Below are 21,293 nucleotides of genomic sequence, written 5' to 3'. Positions count from 1 at the left end.
TACATACCCGCTGATAATAATTTCAATGTTTCTCTAGAAATAAATATTTTACAACTATGAATAATTCATAGGCACTTTCCATGAAAGTTAATTCAAGACCTTGCAATAAAAATCATTGCAGCAAAGTGCCTTGAAGACAAAAACCAGGATGGCTCAGAACTGTGCATATTTATCTGACCATCAGAGGGAGTCGGGTCATTAATATAATTTAGATTAATGGAATGTTGAGATTTCTGAACATTTCATAAATGGCTTCTTCACTTAAGGGCTTTTTGGACTTTTGCTTTCTTATGTACCTCTTTTATCACCATTAAGTTAAAAGAACAAAAATACTATCAGCAGTGACTACACACTACCACTCAAGGCATCAACATGCTTGTTTCGTAATGAATAAAACTGGCTCAGGTGCTGCAAGTGTCACACTCAGTAGATCCCTTTACTGTTTCCAGCTCACTGGAGCTCTCTAGCAGTGGCTTGTCAGTGTGCCACAGCATGTCTAATCGTGTGTCCGTGTCTCCATTCATTGTCGTTGGAACAGGTGGAAGATATCACAGCTGTACACGAAGCTGCAATGTTACAGTTGGAAAATAACCACATAGTCGCCATTACAGTACTGCAGGATGAGAATGACTGCAAGATTCAAGGTAAGCCAAAGACAACCCAATGGCTACAGAGCTATTGCAGAGCAGGAGTTAGCACTGTAGTGAGATTGTGTAAGCCTGGATTTTCTTGCTCCAGAGCAGATGATACAGAAAATTTGTGTTGGTCTAGTGCTTTCACATGGGGTGGACCACCGGGTTCACGCTAGGGGTGAGGGAGGGCTGTGTGCAGTGTGTACAGCATCTGACTTGGACCTGAGACTATCTGAGGGTCTGTGGGCCAAAGATAAGGCTTTCTCCATGGGTCGCTGAACGTAGAGTCCAAATTCCACCTCACTTCACACACAGACTTTTCTCAAGAGCCTAATCCTTAGGTGCTCAGGAGGCTAGAGCTCATTGACCATCTCTGATTTAGGTGCTTAAATGCCTACACTGCTTCTAAAAACAAGACTCATCATTTTCAGTAGCAAAAGTCTGGCCATGTTGAGCAGACCAAAGCCACACGCTGGTGCAAATCTGCACCTCAGCACTGTTATCTTTATTTTGTATTATGGTTTTTCCGTGGGATTTGATGCTGCAGACAGAGCTGTTTCCTCCCTACCAGTTCAGTATCTAAATACATGTCTTCGTACATGCTTTAGCTGACATTTAACAGTTATCTGTACAATCTCCCTCTCTTTTTTTTTTTTTTTACACATAAGCATGAAGGTCTAATTTTTGAATAGCTCTAGTAGGTTTTCCCACAACTTTCCCCAAACCAAGCCGTATTGCTTAGCTCTGCACTGTGTCAATTAGAGACACAGTCCAGAGCATAATGTAAGCTGAGAACAGTCTATTCCCCTCTGCTGTAGGCAGAGATGGTATCTAGCATACCATTTTTAAATTAACATATCCAATTTTGAAAATGAAAAAAGAAAGCTGTTCCTTGCTTGAGGATATTCTTATCTGTCCATTTTTGTTAGTATTTTCTGATGTTAAAACTTGGCTGTGCTTTATCAAGGCTTTGTTGGCCAAAGTTTGTGCTCCCTGCTCCTGGTGCGGGTATGAAATGCCCTCCTGTGCATGGAAAAGGCATTGCAGCAGCTGCAGTCTACTGCGCTGTACAGAGCACTAGAGCGTTAGTATTATTACTGCTGTTACTGTGGCTAGTGAGCAATGGTTAGAGGGCAGAACCCTATGGGACTGGGGGTAAAGACACAAAAAATAGAGTGTCCGTATACTAAAAAGGTAGGTGCTACTGCTGTACTGAATGACAGTTTGATGCCATTGGTTTAGAGATGAAACTTTATTCCACTTTGGTTATTAAACTTTTGGTTGTTATTATTAAGTCCAGGGTGAGTTGTTCTAGTAGTGAAACCTTTAATCATGTAATATAAATAGAAGACTTCTTTGTCTTTGGGCTCTGTCAGTCTCACTGATGGAATAAACCTCACAGGTCATCTGCCAAAGCACCTGGAGAAGCACTGTCATTTGCATTTTTGCGTATGAGTTGCTGGCCCCTCTCTCTCCCCCCCCAAAGAAATTGCAACCCAAGCTTTTAAATATATCTAATTTTAAAATCTTTGATTTGGGGATACTCACTCTGAACTGGTAAATGACCCATTGTCAGACTGAGTCTTTTCAGATCAGAGCCCCCGGGAGCCGGGAATTCTGAGCAGTTCTGAAAAATCAGAAGCTGGTCATGTAGAAATAGAGGTACCTACAACCAGTGAAAGATCAGGAAATCTTTCAAAAGATCAAAACAAATCATCTAAGGTCACAGAGTATGTTACTACCAGTTTCCTACTCAACCTCCATGCCCTAAAACTGCATCCTGAATTGTGCTTGACTCACAGTGTCTGTGCTCTCGGACCCTGGTTTGCTAGACTTCACTTAGAAATGTCATGTCTGTGTATCTTCCCCAGAACTGAATACTGCTCACAAACTGGAAAAGGCACAATTAGAAGAGAATTTTGAAAAACTGCGGCTGTCACTCCAGGTTAGCAGTTTCATTTTTTCCCACCCCTGTAACAATGTTGCAGAGCAGCTGATGGGGCAGCCCCAGCCCCGTTGCCCGCTGCCAGCACACCAGGCCGTTGCTTCTTACCAGCTATAGTACCTCTTGTCCTCCACCTGTCCGAACTGGCATCCAGCAGCAAAGGTGCCCCCTCAGGTTTTTCCTCCGCCTTGGCTGGTTCAGCAAAATACTAACTATCTGAAAGAGAAGAGAGGGCAAACCTAAAGGGAGGAAAAGTCAGCTGGATAAGGCAAAGAAATGTCCTTTTGACCCTGCTGACTGCTGGCCCAGCACAGGGAGCAAAGCTGAGCTCTTCCATGCATGGTGGGGAGAGCTCCGGCACCTGCAGTGGCTGTGAACATCACCTTGCCTACACAGTACCCTCCAGCAGGCACCCCTGGGGCTCCAGAATGCTGAACTCTCCCTGCCTGGCCATGCACCTGTGCTTTAAACTCTTCCCCACTGCCTGAATATGGGGGAGCCAGTCCCGCTGTGTAGAGACATCTCCATTCCCACCGGAGGGCAATGCGGTCCCTGATGAGGGATGCCCCAGGGCTAGCCCTGCTGTGCAGCCAGGCTATGGCCAGCCAGGGTCAGCCCTGCACATCACATCTCCCACATCCCACTGTTTAACACCAAGCTCAAGATCGTCTTGGCTTTTTCAATCCTTCTAATAACTCCATGCTGTTCTCACTCTCTAGATGAAGAAATCCCAAGGAGGGGAGGGCAGAAGCGTGCCCCGGTGATTCACGCTGTTTGGAAATCTTGTGTGAACGAGTAAAGATGCCACAGCAAATAATGCCAGCTCTGTTTGATTTTGCAGGCAGAGATGAATCACAATTTTTAAAACCCCTGACTAGCACATACTGTTGCACACAGCAACTGTCACTGCCTTCCTCATGCAGCTGTGACAGTTCGAGGCATGTCAGCAGTTTTGCAATAAGCACTGATGTAACGTTACAGCCAAGAAATTACACCTATGAAAGATAAGAACACCAGTTTCACAGCAACTGTGGCTTTTAAGATGTTGTATATAGAGAGGTAACAGGAATGCCTTTGATGGTTACAGGAATATGATTGCTTAAAATAACATTTTGTTCCTGTGTATGGCTCTGAGATGAAACGACAATCATTTAAAGTCCACACCACTAACTCATCATTGCTTGTTACCATGTTAGAAGCCTAGAAAGGTGAAGGAAGCAAGGATGGGGTATCTACCGCCTCATTCAGACTCTAGGGACCATCCAAATGATCTCTTTCATATAAATGATATATGAATATATATGGCCTGTGATATAAATGCCAGCTGTCTTAAGGAAGGACATGCTCATTCTCATCCAGCCCAAGGTGATGGGGTGATGTAGCATCAGAGACATTTCATGAACTAGTGCCAGTCAGTGTCAGCCAGCCACAGGCGTTGCAGGGATTTTGGGATTCCCTGAGGCACTGGGTTATCAAAAACCCCACTGTATGTTCAAGTGGCCTTACGTAAAAAATACCACCTTTCAGGGGTTTCTAGGCCTTGTTCAGCTCCCCTGGTGGTTTCACAGTGCAGATTGACTTGTATGAATGTAAGAGGGGTGATAACACGGTTGGTGTGTTCATTGGTGTGTCTCCCCTCCAGGACCAGATAGACACCCTCACCTTCCAGAACCAATCTCTTAAGGCCAAAGCAGACCGATTTGAAGAGGCTCTGAAGAAAAACACTGAGGAACAACTGAAGGTAGACGGCAACTATAACTATATAGTCATCAAGATACGTGTTTCGAAGTATGGCTCACATCACGCAATTCAGTGGATAGTAATGGGATCCTTACCCCAGGAACTGGGTGGCAGGTCCCAACTGAGACCCCAAATCTTGAGCTCTGAGGAGGAGTCAGAAATCTTAGCCTAGGTCCATCATTCTCTGAGTTTACTTCTTTTTCTTTATACTTTCACCCAGCATTTGTAGCTCTCTTTCCAAAACATTTCATTAACTCCATCTAGTATGTCCTTACTGCTCTCTATTCTTAGAATCATAGAATCATTGAGGTTGGAAAAGACCTCTAAGATCATCGAGTCCAACCGTCAACCCAACACCACCATGCCCACTAAAACATGTCCCTAAGTGCCTCATCTACTCGTCTTTTAAATACCTCCAGGGATGGGGACTCCACCACTTCCCTGGGCAGCCTGTTCCAATGTTTCACCACTCTTTCAGTAAAGACATTTTTCCTTACATCCAATCTAAACCTCCCCTGCCGCAACTTGAGGCCATTTCCTCTCGTCCTATCGCTTGTTACTTGGGAGAAGAGACCGACACCCACCTCGCTACAACCTCCTTTCAGGGAGTTGTAGAGAGCGATGAGGTCTCCCCTCAGCCTCCTTTTCTCCAGGCTAAACAACCCCAGTTCCCTCAGCCGCTCCTCATAAGACTTGTTCTCCAGACCCCTCACCAGCCTCGTTGCCCTTCTCTGGACACGATCCAGCACCTCGACGTCCTTCTTGTAGTGAGGGGCCCAAAACTGAACACAGTATTCGAGGTGTGGCCTCACCAGCGCTGAGTACAGGGGCATGATCACTTCCCTACTCCTGCTGGCCACACTATTTCTGATACAGGCCAGGATGCCATTGGCCTTCTTGGCCACCTGGGCACACTGCCGGCTCATGTTCAGCCGGCTGTCGACCAGCACCCCCAGGTCCTTTTCCGACAGGCAGCTTTCCAGCCACTCTTCCCCAAGCCTGTAGCGCTGCATGGGGTTGTTGTGACCCAAGTGCAGGACCCGGCACTTGGCCTTGTTGAACCTCATACAATTGGTCTGGGCCCATCGATCCAGCCTGTCCAGGTCCCTCTGCAGAGCCTTCCTACCCTCGAGCAGATCAACACTCCCGCCTCTTCTTTCCCTTCTTCCCCTCTTTCTTTTTACTTTTTGTCTTTTCATATTTAGGTTTCTTTTTTGTGCCTTCTGAACCAACTTCTTTGACATCCTCTGTATTCCCTCGTTTTTTTCTGGACTTGCAGGGAACAGCCCTGTCATATGAAGTATTTATTCAACTGCTGTCTATTGGGGCCATGCTGTTTATTTACTGCAATTATTTATCTGAAATGAAATAACCCTGACATAACCCTCCAAAAAGAGTTTTCTTTTAACTTGGAGCATTTCAGTGTGTTCACAGCACAACCCCATGGGCAGCCGTATCAACATGACAGAGGGGACAGTCAATGAAAATAATGGGGTGAGCAAGGGGCTCAGTGAGTTTTTAGGAAAGGAGCGCAAATGTCTGAAACAGGCTCGGCCATGGGAAAGTGGTAGCATCAGTCCCTTTCACCTCCACTGCAGTATTTAATTTACATGAAAGGACAAATTCTGCTGTGTCACAGTGATGTTAATGCCAGGTACTACCAAGCAGTTCACTGGAGTGCGTTACACTGGGAAAAATCCAGAACAGCTTAAGTCAGCAACAGTATTTCATCAGTATAATTCAGAGCACATCTTCTGCCCATGAGTTGAACCCTAGTATCCCCTACGGCTGAAGTTCTTGAGCAGAGGAGGAACTTTTTCCCACCAGATCTGATCTTTGTTAACAGGCACTGTGAGGCAGTGGTGCAGGCAAGGCAGAACACTAGTTTTCACCTCCAGCCCCCTTGTCCAGTTACCTCAGTTTCATGTTTGTACTTTTCCCAAGCCAAAATCTCTGCACAATCATAAAACACCTCATGCAGTTCCCAAGCTATGTGAAGGAATGAGGTTGCTGAACAACCTGGCATCACATCCTTCTAGCCATGAAGCTGGTCAAAAGAAAGGTACCGTTGGCTATCCAGCCAAAGGGATGGTCTGGGAGAGAATATCAGGCTTCAGATGGGCTGGGGAGGCCCAGGTCCAGGTGGTTTTCACATCGCTGAGACTCCTAAACCACTGGGTGCATTGAAGAAACTTTATCTTATGGCTGAAGATGCATTTACGGCTGACATATACAAATCACTGGTATATTTTCTAGATTGTACGAGCTCCATATCTGCACTTAGAAAAAGACCTGAAGAGCTTAAAACATGTTCTGGAAATGAAGAACCATCAGATTCACCAACAGGAGAAGCTGATTATGGAGCTAGAAAAACAGGTGAGTTGTCATTTTTCCTCCAGAGGAAACATCACAGAGGTAGAAAAGTAAAAGTTTGGCTACAGCGGATGAGCTTAAAAGGGGTGAGAAAACACATGAGGTTGGGGCAAGACACAGTCAAAGAGGTTCATAAATGGCTATATATTGTGTTGTTCCACTGTCAACCTACATAGCTGCTTCTACGATACCATGTCTCAGGTTTTCACTCAGAAATTGGGATCTTTTCCCATCCCTTCACCCACCCATGACACCCTTGATTTCTCCCACACATCCGTTGATCTTTATTGCTTTTTCATGTAATACCTGCTCAGCCCGTTACGTTAGACAGCGAGGTGGGCGGTGTAGGAAGAATGGAGGAAGGGGAACTTTGTGGTACTCCAGGGCTTCATTTTGTACACCAGCCTGCACCATACTCCCCTACAGGAGTCAGGTAACCATTTAGGGCTGGAGAGGGCAAGTGGAGAAAGATCGAGCCGTGTGGGTTTTGCTGCTGCTAGGGCAGGCATTTAGGGAGCTCCCAGCCGCGAGTATGAATTAGCAATATTCAGCAAGCAGTCCCTAGCAAGGCTTACGCTAGGAAAGCTCTCTCCAACCCTAAAGTAATGCTTTTCTGCAGCCTATGCTGTTTTCTCATCCTTTGCTTGTGGGAGTCCCTAACAAAGAACTCCACAGTTCACCATCAATTACATTTTTTATTGGAAAGGGGATTCATTTAGTAAGGCATAACCTACAGTGACAGTAAATGTATAGTGTGGTGACAGGATGAGGCACTACCTCAGCTGGGGAGCCGGGACAGCTGGTTCAGCACAGCTTTCAGCAAGATGTGTTTCCATTTATGGGGAAATTTGAGAACTCAGATTATTATTTTGCTGAACAGATGCTTGAGTAAGTGGATGTAGAGAAAAGTACCTCTTTACAACTGAGGCTTGTTAACTGTGCTCCTTCCAACAAGCTGCTCCTGGAGCTAAGCCAGCATCTGAAAACATGCACTGTAGTGCTATACTGAAAAAAATAAAATAAACAACAGCCTACATGGTTCCTGGGCATTTAGCTGCTTGTGCTAATTAACCACATACAAGCACACAGTCCTGCTCCTGCCCTTTAGCACAGTAAAACACAGAGTCTACTGTGGTCCAAAGGCACAACTGCTTTCTGTTTAAAGATCTACCTTTATAAGTGCCAGAACATCTACAGGGCATCTCCAAGTGCTCTGAAAGATGGGGTGCCTCGTAAGGGAGCAGGAGAGCATTTCAAATACAGGGTCAGGCTTGGCTCCTTGTCTGCTGAAAGGGAGGCTGGAAATGAAGGTGGCAGGAGAGGAGTGGTATAGGGTGAGGATTGCAGTGGAGCAGGAAGGAGATGCACAGGTCTTCTCCCATGCTTCATTCTGGCATAGCTACTACTTATTAAAACTATTGAGGAAGCAGAGAAGGTGCCGGTGATGGTGATTCCCCTCTCAGAGCATTTCCAAACAGGGCCAGAATCCTTGTTCTGCTCTAACAAAATATACTGGGATAGGCCAGAATATCTGAGAATCAAGAGTATCCTTTATGGCTCCTGCATAGACTGGAAACCACTGCATAAAACTGATGCTTCCACCATAAAGTGTGAGTTATTACTAACTCCAGTGCACAATACTTCAGTTCGTTATAAAAGGTTGGGAAATCCAATAACCAAGCTTACACAGAGATAAGGTTACCTTGTGATATCTTGTTTTCTTCCAAAAGTGTTGAATTCAGCAAAATTCAAACTGCTGAAAACCCAAGAACTAAGGTGATAAAGCATGTCAAATTCAAAACTTGGGAAAAACAGGGCATCTGAGGCTGTGGTACATGCCTATAAACATCTTACCGATGTTTTGATATACCGCTATTGACATCCTCAAACTCTGTCCTTGAACTGTCCTGAGTAAAAGCTACCTACGCTTGGGATAGGATTTATTTCACTTAATTGTAGCTTAAAGTTAAATATCTAGTTTAAGCTTGTCATTTAAGCCGACACTGTCAGCAGTGGAGAGTAGTGTTTCCAAAGGGCAGCCCACCGCATGTGAATGCAGCAGTAGTCTAAGGCTGCTGCTGGGTGTAATCTGCTCTGGTGGGTAACTCTTTCCTCCCCATAACCGGGGAATCATAATCCTAGAGGTTGGACACCAGACATTTATGTCCAATGAGGTTAGTTGAGTTGGATGATGCATATCATACCACCTTGCACTCCTCCTTCACCGCTAGACTGACCACTCACACCACAGTGCCCTTTCCATGCTGGACATCCCCTTGCTCCCCAGGTGCCACCAGCTCCCTGTCCAAGAACAACGGCTGGTAACGTTGTTGTGGGGGCACCACCAAGGAAGATGTTTTATTTGCGCTGGACAAGACTAAGACTCTCCTCCTCCTCAGTTAGAAGTAAGGGCTAGTTCAGCTCTGCCTCCGCTTAATGCTCTGCTGATAATCCCACTTACTTCACCAATATGATGTGGTGTGAGTCAGACCTCTAAGTCTCAGCTGCAGTCAAGACCACCTCCATCTATACTCAAATTTTAGAGTTTGCTCTAGGGACAAATAAACATAAAGAACAAATCCTCTTGGATCAGGTGTTGGGCTTTCTTCAGACTTAACAAACCTTCTTTCGTTGCAGGCTGAAAAAAATTTAAAACTGGAAGAAAAAATCACCATGCTGCAACAGCAGAACGAAGAACTCAGAGCCAGGATTGAGCAAAATACTGTTATAACAAGGTTTGTGCTGATATTTGCGATCTGTCTGAGCTTGAAAGGAGACTGCAGATCTTAACTGCCCAAGGCTGACGCTTATTTCAGAAGGGGAAAAACTTATTTCCTCCTGAAAGTGTATTGGTGTCCTGATCTGCTTGTTTTATTAAAAAATCCTTTTTATATCAGGGTTTGCTTACTTTAACATAAGGAAGGCCACATATCTGTCTGTGTATTTCCATGATTTTGACATGCTGCTGAGAGCAAAGTTGCCAGGGGCTTCTGATCTCAGTGTCAGTGCCCTGATACCTGTTAGTCAGTGGGTAACAAGGATGGGATATGGGGCAATTTCAGGAGAGACATCCTAACGACGCCACTGTCACCCAGGCATGGCTATCCTTTGGTGGTTTTTTTTATCTGCACTGTCTGTTTGCACTCTTGTCACAACCTGACAAGGGTGACAAGGCTCCTTGTGTTGGGTGGTATAGAAATAGAGGAAGGCAGGACAGTCCCTGTCCCAGAGAGTTTATAGTCTGCTCTAAGTCAAGAGACCGCAGCTGGAGCCAGGCAGAAGGGGTACCAGGGGGAGATGCTAGAGCTGAACTCGACCCAACACACCATCTGCCTAGCTGTGGCAGATGACTTTTAGCTGACTTTTTAAAGATTCAGCATCTCATCTCTGATTTAATTTTAGTTTTTGTCTTTCTAGTGTCTCCTTTATTAGTGATTCGGCCTTTAAAAAAAATTGTCTCCTGCATGTAGGTATTTTAAAAAGGCAGCATTGTTTGTACTAACATTCAGGTTGGGGTGAGGATTATGTTTCATCTCACCTGATTGTAAATACCTGTAACACACATGTCACTGTCTGAGGTGGGCGTCTACAGCCCTTCTGTGCTTGGGGAGGAAAAACGAGAATTTTTAAGGTCTGGTTCACCAGACCAGTATGAGACACCTGCTTTTGGGCTGGATGAATTGTGGTCTGGAAGTGGCAGTCTCTCTCCACACCTGTGACAGCAGCCAGGGTGCCTGGTTCAGTGCGTGGCCTCTATATTGCAGCTACCTGCCTCTGGCTGGGTGAATAGCACCCTCCACTCCCCACCAGTGTCCAGCTAGAGCACTTTGCTTCTTGCCTGTAACTATGTAGGTACTGGTTTCAAAGAACATCTTTTGGGAAAAATTCTGAACTTGAGGTCAGCCTGGAAAGTCAACTTAGAGGACAGTCGTTTTCAATAATAACAGTTTGGGGACAGCTATGGGGACAGCTGTCGGGACAGCGTCAGCCAGGGCTTTAAAGTCAGAGTTATTAAAACATGTTTTCCTGGCAGCAGTAGCCACCCCGACTGTTCATTTCTGTTGTAGTGGCACTGCCAGCAAGTGCCGTGTGAACGAGCTTGGGGAGCTGCCATTACTGGGGAACAGCGTGCATTAGAGCCATTTCTGCCGATCTGCAGTTTGGGTGCCCACGTGGCTGTGGCAGCCCAGCAGCAGCAAGAGGAGAGAGGCGGGCAGGAGAGATGGGAGCCACAGCAAAGCCAGCCTTTGCAGCACAGCCAGGAGGGGGGTCCCAGAGGCATCGGGGGGGCTGAGGGGTGCACCACAGAGATATTTCCAATCATAGCCAAGGGCAGGTACAAAGGAAGGAAGAGCCTTGCAGGTAGATCATGCACCAGCTTTGGACACAGGAGCTCCACAGAGCCTCTGCTGGGACTTCCCTAAGCACTTGAGTAAATCATCTGATTTCCCAACATCTTGGATTCTCCCTCCAAATCAACCAGCATTTTTTTGGTCCTTTGGTCTGGGGATGTTTGAGGAATGGTAGTTTCCAGCACCCTAGAGATGAAGATGACCAGGAGGGTGTCTGGTCTCTGTTGGCATAGCCCAGGCGCCTACTGACCTCTGGGCCTTTTGGGACAGGCTTTAACGTGAGCTGAGGGCACGACTCAAGCACCTTCCCCTGCATCCCAATCACGTTGGTGTGCCCCTGCACACCTCTGTAGTTTTATGGCTGTGATTTGTTACAGCTGCTTAAATTGTCGAGAGGCTGGCAGAGGAACATGTCTGATCATAAGTCTGCAGTGCTAGGGATAAAGGTTTCCCTAGCTGGGTTAGGTCTAAAATTGGAACATATATCTCAAGATACAAACTTACATAGTGAGAACACGTTTGCTTTTACATTGCCTCTCTTCCTTCTTCTGCCTGAACAATGAAGAGGGGCTGAATGGGCATCTGTATCTTTTATAAGCAGCAATGCTGCGTCTGTCCATCTCCCTCCCTGTGGTGCAGCAGGGGCAGATACAGGTTGGCTGAGCTGAAGGCAGAGGCTTTGCTGAAGGATGCCGGCACTGCTGGCTGTGCAGGCTGCCTCTGTCTCCGGGTGGCGTGAAGCTGGCTCTGCCAGTGGCCGGTCACGTCACATCAGGTGACACGGCATAAATTCCCAGCGCAATGTGCACGGGGCTAAAATAAGCAGCCCAACAAGCAGCAGCTCCTTTCCCCATCCGCGTACCAAAGCAGGTCTCTCTGGAGGACATGTCCACATGCTGCATGGTGTGTTCACAGGCACTTAGCTGCAAGGCTCTTTTCTGCTCAGGCGTCTCCCTACTTACCTGCAGGTCATGCGTATAACTTGCAGCCTGCCTCTGTCAGCAAATTGCAGTGTGTATTAGTGCCGCAAAGTCTATTGTGTGAGAGACTCCAGAGGACACTGACACCATGCATCCTACCATACCTCTAGCAAGCAGCTTTTAATGTAAAGGAGACTGATATGTGCTGAGGGGCTGTGGGCTGCGCTTGCCTCCTGTCCAAGCAGTGCCTTTAGCAGAGGAGGGAGCTGAGCCCTTCACTGTGCTCTGAGGTGTGTGTTGGTGTGACTAGCCTGTTCCCAATACACAGATGAGCTTTACCAGCTTAGCGAGCCAGTCACACACTAAGAGCCACACAAACGTGGAGAAGGCATGTGCTTTTTTTTTTTTCCCCTCAGCAAATGCTGGCTGGAAAAGGATATAGTTGGGCTTTGTGCATAATTTTTGTGGCCTGTCTTGTTAGGCACAGCAAAAGACAATGTAATTCCATGGGTAGCAAGAGGTTTCCTCTGGAGTCATTTCTCCAGGGTGAGCTCCCATGTACACTTTCTTGTGCCTGTTAGACTGTGAGCTCATGCCACAGCTGGTTTCCCAATGGGACCGTGAATAGGATTTTTCTCCTCCACCAGGCAAGCAACTTTCTGAAAACTTCTGCCAACTTGTGTCTTTTAATCCTTCAACTCTGCTAGCTAGTGCTTCATGGTTCAAAACTTTCAGGGGAGTGGGAGAGAAACACACACATTCTAGATCACCTTAGTTCCATTTCTGTAGGAACTGAGGCCAAAAAAGCAGAAATTCTTTAAAAATGTTTTTTAAACAAAATCAAAAATGCCACCCCAACCTCTCAGAGACTTTTGATGACCCAAAGAGAGTGGACCAGCAATCCATGACGTCTGCTATGGGCTTCAGGCTATATATAGCATTATATATAATGCCATATATATTCAGGCTATATGCTCCTCTGCCCAAAGGAGCTGGGCAGAATTTGATGTGTGCATCCAAAATCCACACCCAGCTGCTGCTGAACCCTGGAAATACCTAGGGAGGAGGTTAGGTGCCTCCCTGTTTATTTCTAGAAAATCCTAAGTTGCCTGTAAATCAGGTTAGGTGCATGCCCAGAGCTGCCCCAGGCTGAGCATATCAGAACCTGGCTCCTGCCCATAATGGGGCTGCAGTAGCCAGGTGTTCCTGCGTGCATCCTCTGGGATGGTGGTGTTGCCGGCACATGCCCAAAACACGTCTCGATCAGGTCCCGCAGTCTAACTGCAGTGCCCCATTTCTTTGAAAACCAGTCACCTGGTTAGATGAGAGCAGACTCACTAAGGTTGTGGTGCCCATAAGAGATTTCCATGCCCCACCTCCCAAAAAGCCATCAGGTTATAGGGCATTCTGGGGAAAACACCTCCCTGATCCTTGCTAGTGAACTTTCCGTGGTGTTGGAGTCAGGAATAGAGGGTTCGTAAGGACCAAGGAGGAAGGAGCTGGAGAAGGACCCATAGCCTCATTACCATTTAGAGAGGAGAGGGAAGGCCTCGAAGCTGAGCTACATCCTTCGTCAGGACATCAGCTAAAACAGCGAGCATGGAGAGTGCAGACTCCTTTCCTTTTGCATGCAGTAGCAGCTGGTTGGAAGAGTCAGGGATGCAATTGCTCTCTCTCACCTCTTCGCTCTTGCTCTGCCACTCCACGAATGCTCTCTCGCTCATGGCACAGCTTTCGTGGCAGGGTTGAGAAAGAAGGGTGAGAGTTACAGCTGTCCACGGAGTTGGGACTTTGGATTTTTGTCCTCAATCAAACAGAAGAAAGCCTAAAACCCAGAGCTATTGCCCTCTGCTCTGCTGCTCTAGAAAAAATGGGGCAGCATTGCAAGTACCTCTGGGTTGTGAAATGCCACAAGGCAAAGGTGGCTGGAGCCAGGCATTGGAGCCGGGGAGAAAGCGGGATTTAAGGAGCCCACCTGCACTTTGTGATGTTCATCGGTTATCTGCAGGGGTGCCCTGGCTGGGGCAGGCCATGTTGGGTTGACCTCTGAAGGCCCTTGTCTTCCTGGTGCAGGAACAGGAGCCCTGGCCAAGAGGTCGCATGTGCAGGGAGCACAAGTGCCCACTGACCCAGGGCTCTGGGCTCCATCTGGGTGTGGGTTTGGCTCCACAGAGGTTTATGGGCATATTCCTGGGTAGAAACTGCTGTGCCAGTGCACAGGTTGTGCAAACAGAGGCCACAACCCCATGCTGGGCACCTGCTTCCTCCATGTGCTGAACAGGGTGGGGGAATAATGCCCTGATCAGCTTCATTGCACAGTAGCTCTCAGAAGGCCAAAACCAACTCAGTCACAAACAAATATTGATGAGAAGATGACCTCTGAAACCACTGTGCCTACCTACATCCCCAAGCTATGTATCTGGGGCCAGCTCTGAAGTCCTCTCCAGACACCAGTGGCTGAGGCTGAGCGTGAGCATGGGACTGGCATGGAGCTGGTGTGCTCTGCAGTCCTGGTTGCCCACCACAGGGACTGATGGGGCTCTCTTCAGCTCCCACCCTGCTCACAAACCCACGTCCTCCCAGGAAAGGCCAGCGCTGGAGGAGGATGAGCGCACACCTGTGCCTTATCTCAGCCTAAATTTCCAGTTACCCTCTCCATCCCCTCTGTCCATGAGTGGAGAATCCTGTTCTTGCAGTGCACTGCAGCCTTGCATTTTTGCTACTTTCAAATATACAAATAAAGAAACAAATACACCAAATTTTTCTTTTAGGAATTTCCATTTTTTACTCTGCTGTCTATATGGGAAAAAGCCATTTCTAAAGTGTCTGGAGTATGTGGTCAATGTACAAAGCCCTTGGCACCTTTGCGTGCTGTGCATGATGCTGACAGTTGCACGAAGCCATGGAGGAAGACTGGGGCTCATCCCATCTAAGGTTTGGCAGCTGAGCTGCCTCAGAGAGGTGTAGAGCAAAGACACAGGTGCATCCGGAGGCAGAGTCAGACTTTGGGGGGCAGCTGTGATTTGCGGAGATGCCTTTCTCACCCGGCAGTGAAGTGACCCGAGGACAGCTGTGTCGCAGCTTGGACAGCTCAGCTGCAGCCCTAGGGGCAGGGGGATGGGATGGGATGGGATGGGATGGGATGGGATGGGATGGGATGGGATGGGATGGGATGGGATGGGATGGAGGGAGGTGCTCGGGATCCTGCCTGGCCCTGCCTCTTGTGCAGCGCTGGCTGCGTTAATGCCACTGTCTTCACACTGGTGCGCCTTACATGTTGTCCTGCTTCCCTCTCCAGGCAATTGTCAGAGGAGAATGCTAATCTTCAAGAATACGTTGAGAAAGAAGTGGAGGAGAAAAAGAAGCTGAGCAGGACTAATGAAGAGCTCCTCTGGAAGCTGCAGGAGGGAGATGCCGTGAGCCCTGTGAAACTCCCACCCACATCGTCCACTTCTTTTTATCGCTGCTCATCAGGGAACTCCTCTCCAGCAAAAGTCAGAACCTTGCGGCGATGATTCGGCACCTGCGTGCCAAAGGTCCCCTGCCTTTTATGCATTTCCAATCTGCTAAAGGGTACCATCCAAGGAAGTATTACCATCAACAGGTGCCCAGGGTTCATGGCTGCAAGCATGCTCAGTAGCTGCATAGCTTTACACTAGGCAGGGTACTCTTATAGTCCCCATATAGGAGCTCTTGGTCCTGACATGTTGATTAGGGTAGCAGAACAGATAGCAAAAAGCTAGCACAGCAGAAAGTTAGGATAGCAAAATGTTTAGTTTGATGTGTTAACATTTTAACTATGGTTAGAGCCAAAAGTTGGAAATACTATATTAATGGTTCATCAGAATGAACTTTTGCTGCAGTATTTCAGGTTAGTTACAAATATAGTTCAAGTTGTGAATATTTCTGTATATGTGTCTGTGTTTATATACATGTACGTATTGTACCTTTATACCTATATATAGACACACACACATATATATGTAGTTGAAGATGTTCTGAATTGCATTTTTTATATTATTGGATACTACTAAGTGCTGATATATTTTCATTACAGTCAGCAGTTTTCTAACTCGTGCCTAAGACTTGTATCTAAATGAAATGCATTTCTGTTTAGCCTCCCAGGAATATTTATACCCAACCTAGAAGAAAGTTACACAGAAGTAGAAGCGCCTTCCAAATGACCACCAAGTGGTACTCTATGTAACATGAACACCAGCGACTTTGAAATTCTGAGACAGTACTGCCTTTGAAACCATCACCTTTGCATTGAACACCAGATAAGATACGCATACCATTCACTGCTTTTTAACTCTTAGCATCGATATTGTAAGTGGAGATAGGCTAGAGATGAGAAACCTGAGGGTTTTAGCAAATTTGATAGAGTTACTGGTTAACGTGTTTCAATTTTAGTGTCTTTAAATCCTAGTTAGATCTTATCTTGTTTTACCTTGTCCTGGTTTGGATACAATCAAAATCTTGCGTTGTAGGTTCCTATCCATTTTGATTTCTTTCAAGTCCCATAAGCAAGAAGGAGAAAATAAGCTGTTCATCCTTGACCTTTGCTGGCCAAGAGGTTTCCAGTATTAGGATGAGATACCAGGCGCCTGCTAGGTCTCTAGCTTCCTCCCATCTGAAACACCAAATAGAGCGCAGCAGATTACATGGGCGCAAATGAGGTCAGAATTTCTTTCCTTCCACATACATATATTATTTCACACTGCTAAAGTTTACCCAAAGTTACAGAGCACTTTTGAGATTCACGGAAAAGGGTGGCTAAACTACCTTTAACTTCTCTGCCTAGAAGCAAAAAAATTCGCCCAGGCTTGGGGTGACCTCCACCTGAAGGGGTGGCGAGGCTGAGGAGCGGCTGGGGTGGGATAGGCTGCAGGGCCCTCGTGGGCACTGCTACCAAGGAAAAAAAAAATATCCCTGAGCATAATTTAAAAAAAAAAGAGATCTGTGGGATCCTTTTCTATCCAGCATGGGGCAAAGAGCCTGCGTGCATTCCTGCTCTGAGCAGCAGGGTCAAAGCGGGAGACGGTACGTGCAGCAAATCCCTGGGGTGTGGGAGCGCTGTGGGGAGGGCGGCTCTCCTACCCCGGTGTGCGGTGGCACAGGCACACCCTGCGTGAGCAGAGGTGGCATTGCACAGCCCTGCCGTACTGCTCAGATGGGAGCTGTGCTTCAGCTTTCCTGGGAAGTACTCAGAATTCACAGACTGCAGCTTAGATACAGCTTCAATCACCGTCAAAGCGCCTGTGGCCTGTTCCACAGCGTTAAAAAAAAAAAGGTGATTTTTGATTTTTTTCTCTTTTTTTAGAGAAATTTATTTTTGTAGCAGCTTTTGCATGATACTGTGATACTGAGTAAATTGAGCATCTTGTTAGAATAGATCATGCCACACCAACTACTACTGTTGAAATGCATTGCTAGATTTTAGTGTGTCCAGCAAGTACAACCTGAAAGTAGGATAGATACCTAACACATACGTGCACGCAAAGCCCCTCCTTGCCAAGTACAATTTTAATCACTTTCATACTTGCTAAATGCAGATATCTGCAATACCTACTGCGTTGTCATGTTTCAGTCTGCCCATACAATTCTGGTACAATGAGATCATAGGATTATAGAACAGTTTGGGTTGGAAGGGACCTTCAAAGATCATCTAGTCCAACTCCCTGCCATGGGCAGGGACACCTTCCACTAGACCAGGTTGCTCAAAGCTCCATCCAACCTGACCTTGAACACTTCCAGTGATGGGGCATCCACTTCTCTGGGCAACCTGTGCCAGTGTCACACCACCCTTATAAAAAATTTCTTCTTTATGTCCAATTTAAGTCTACCCTCTTTGAGTTTAAAACCATTTCCCCTTGTCCTGTCAGTACAGACCCTGGTAAAAAGTCTCTCTCTGTCTTTCTTATAAACCCCCTTTAAGTATTGAAAGGCCACAATAAGATCTCCCCAGAGCCTTCTCTTCCCCAGGCTGAACAACCCAGACTCTCTCAGCCTTTCTTCATAGGGGAGGTGTTCCAGCCCTCTGACCATTTTCATGGCCCTCTTCTGGACCCGCTCCAACAGGTCCGTGTCTTTCCTGTGCTGAGGGCTCCAGAGCTGGACGCAGCACTCCAGGTGGGGTCTCACCAGAGCAGAGGAGAGGGGCAGAATCACCTCCCTCGACCTGCTGGCCACGCTTCTTTTGATGCAGCCCAGGATACAATTGGCTTTCTGGGCTGCAAGCGCACATTGCTGGCTCATGCCCCATTTTTCATCCCCCAGTACCCCCAAGTCCTTCTCGGCAGGGCTGCTCTCAATCCCTTCATCACCCAGCCTGTATTGATACTGGGGGTTGCCCTGACCCAGGTGCAGGACCTTGTACTTGGCCTTGTTGAACCTCATGAGGTTCACACGGGCCCACTTCTCGAGCTTGTCCAGGTCCCTCTGGATGGCATCCCGTCCCTCTAGCGAATCAACTGCACCACTCAGCTTGGTGTCATCTGCAAACTTGCTGAGAGTGCACTCAATCACACTGTCTATGTCATTGATGAAGATATTAAACAGTACTGGTCCCAATACAGATCCTTGAGGGACATCACTTGTTACTGATCTCCATTTGGACATTGAGCTATTGACTGCAACTCTTTGGATGCGGCCATCCAGCCAATTCCATATCCAACACCCATCCATCAAACCCGTATCTCCCCAATTTAGCAACAAGGATCTTGTGTGGGACGGTGTCAAAGGCCTTACAGAAGTCCAGGTAGATGACATCAGTTGCTCATCCCTCATCCACCAACACAGTCACACCATTGTAGAAGGCCACCTGATTAGTCAGGCTGACTTTTCGGTAGTTTCTAGGGTCCTCCTTTTTACCCTTTTTAAAAATGGGTGAGATGATACAACCAGAGTTGTTACCATGATGCTAATCTAAACTTTTCCACACTAAATACACTAGAGCATATTGTTGGCCCGGGACAGGCTGGCTGAGCCCGTCCTTTTTTAATTTATTCATTCTTTCCCTCTATTTCTGGTGCTTTCCTTATCACTTCGTTGGTTTAAATTCATATGCAAGAGATGCTTCCAGCAGTGAATTGGGAGTGGGGCTTTTGTGGTGGGAAAACTGGGACTGATCTCAGCTCCACCATCATTTAGTATCATTGCCAGTCCCCTTCCCATCTAATTTTTGCCTCCCAATCCTGCCTCTCACCGGATTCTTCCTTGGCACGGCCTCTGGAGCCTGCCTCATCGCTGGCAAAGCTGCAGGAAGTTTTGCCTGACTAGAAGGGACCCAGCAACCCATCCCTGCAGGGGTGTGAAGGGTGGTTCCTTCTGGTGCAAGCCCAGAAACATGGACTTTTTTCCCCAAAAAAGGTAATTCCTTTTTCCTGCTCTTCCTCTGTCCTGTCCCTCCTTGCCCCTGCGTGCCAGAGTAGGTGTGAAAGGGGATGGAGACCCCCAAGCGCATGGCCAAGCCAGTGACCCCTGCTCTCGCTAGGGAGCTGCCACTGTGCAAGGTGAGCTTGGCGTTCCCAGCGGTGTGGGGGCCACATCTCTAGTCCTTGCTCCCTGACCATCCCTGCTCGAAGACGAGCAAGGGGAAGCTTTTGCTTTTTGGGGGCTGGAGACTTCCCAAACGCCATGGCCACCACAGGGGCTTTCCTGTTTTGCAGGAAAGGGTGGCCTTTGGCAGGAGTGGGAACGCCACTCAGCCAGTGCTGAGCTGGGTTTTATTGCCCTCAGGTCTTTCAAAAGGAGACATTTGATTTGGTTAATCTTTATTCAACGCAGAAGGCTGCAGCGGCAATAAAACCAGCCTACAGTTGCTCTGACGGGGCTCCAGAGACCGGCACCGGGAGCGGGTAACAGCCATGGGATGGCAGGAGAGCCGGCAGCGAGCAGGGGCCACGGAGAGCTGGGAAAGCAGTGGGAAAGCTCTGGTTTTCTGCAGGAAAGCGCCGTTAGGCCCCGTTGGGACGGCACCTCCCGTGGCTGTCGGCACAGAGAGGTTATCTCAGCAGATGCACAGCAGCAAACACTTGTGGTGGTGGCAGGCAGGGGGGAGGAAGGGAAAAACTGTCAAGTGCAAAATCAGGTATTTTACGTCTCTGCACTGATGGTGGTTGTGTCCCATGGACACGCTGAGGAGCCTCTGTACAGTTTCCCACGCAGCAGGAATTCTGTGGTCCCGTTTACTATGTGGCTAATGATTACAGGAAGAGTTTGTATTATTTCAGTTATGATGTACAGATAAGTGTAATATATTCCTGATAATAAATACATGCGCCAGCGCACATACGGGCCGACGCATATGAACCAGCGTGTCCTGCAGTGTTTTCTGTATGTCTGTGCACACAGAAACTGGAATAAGTGGAAAACAAAGCAAAACCCCATTAAAGAGTTACCCCATTACGGTAAAGACCGAAGCTAGACAGCCACTCAGCCTCCTGGCAGCGGGGCTGGTTGATTGGGTTACCTGACTATGGTTCACATGCTATAAATTAGATCAAAAATCCCATGGATTCATTTTCTAAGGGTGCTTCCCGTATGGCTGGGGCTCCCGGGAGACCGGGGATCGTGGTCTGCAATGTTTTTATTAAGGTGTCACACTTCAGCACATGGTAAGAGGAACATTTCTGCCGGTGGTTCAGGCACGGCAGCAAACAAGCACGCTCTGCAACGTGCCGGTCACCCATGTTTCAACACGCCCTCCCCTTTGCCCTGCCCTCCCACTGAGGGCACCCAGTTCCTCAGGCTTTGCCACAAGGATTAAAAAGGGGCCCGGGCACGTCCCACCTCGGGAATGTGCCTGATAACGTCCTCCTGAAAGATTTTTCACTGGGCCCCCGGTTCGCTTAGCACAGACGAAGCCGTGGGAAGGACCAGGGCTGAGAGGAGAAGGAAACCAGTGTTCGTGGGGCCACTGCCTCGTTTATCGCAGGACACACAAGCAGGCTGCAAATGATGCAGGCGGTGGCAGAGGGCAGACAGACGACTCCTGCCTGGTGGTTTCAGTGTTGGCCTGCAGACCCTACCCTGGAAAACCCCGCCAGCAGAGCTCCTCATTCATTACACGGTCCTAATTTCCTGAGACAAACAATTTTTGCAGCGCCAGCAAAATTTACACCACCTAGGTAGATTTTAGGCTAACTGCTGGCTCATGAAGTCCCACCTAATACCTGAACTGGTACTACAAGACAGGGAGAGACTCACCTCAATGTGAGCAGCAACAAGCTGCTCAGTGCTGAGCACAGACCCCAGCTCGTGGCAAATTCCCCAAATTACATATTGTCCCACTGGTCTCAGCAAACCCAAAAGATGGGGGTAGAGTTAA

At 47.6% G+C, this 21,293-nt stretch overlaps 2 protein-coding genes across 6 annotated transcripts in view; one reads left to right on the top strand and one right to left on the bottom strand.

Annotated features, from left to right (window-relative positions):
* MTUS2 (microtubule associated scaffold protein 2) overlaps positions 1 to 19,658 on the top strand; it is a 331,425-nt gene extending 311,767 nt beyond the window's left edge. For all 5 annotated transcript variants that reach the window (XM_076364310.1, XM_076364311.1, XM_076364312.1 and 2 more), the window contains 6 exons: positions 539 to 644; positions 2,504 to 2,577; positions 4,220 to 4,318; positions 6,574 to 6,693; positions 9,328 to 9,425; positions 15,261 to 19,658. In XM_076364310.1, coding sequence (XP_076220425.1) covers positions 539 to 644; positions 2,504 to 2,577; positions 4,220 to 4,318; positions 6,574 to 6,693; positions 9,328 to 9,425; positions 15,261 to 15,477 — 714 coding nt within the window. In that variant the 3' untranslated portion in view covers positions 15,478 to 19,658. The remainder of the gene's footprint in view (positions 1 to 538; positions 645 to 2,503; positions 2,578 to 4,219; positions 4,319 to 6,573; positions 6,694 to 9,327; positions 9,426 to 15,260) is intronic.
* SLC7A1 (solute carrier family 7 member 1) overlaps positions 2,746 to 21,293 on the bottom strand; it is a 71,005-nt gene continuing 52,457 nt past the window's right edge. The window contains exon 13 of the mRNA XM_076364316.1: positions 2,746 to 2,793. Coding sequence (XP_076220431.1) covers positions 2,786 to 2,793 — 8 coding nt within the window. The 3' untranslated portion in view covers positions 2,746 to 2,785. The remainder of the gene's footprint in view (positions 2,794 to 21,293) is intronic.

Source organism: Aptenodytes patagonicus, chromosome 1, assembly GCF_965638725.1.
Source record: "Aptenodytes patagonicus chromosome 1, bAptPat1.pri.cur, whole genome shotgun sequence".
Taxonomy (NCBI): domain Eukaryota; kingdom Metazoa; phylum Chordata; class Aves; order Sphenisciformes; family Spheniscidae; genus Aptenodytes; species Aptenodytes patagonicus.
Note: the sequence above shows the minus strand (reverse complement) of the source record. Positions and strands in the feature narration are given on the sequence as shown.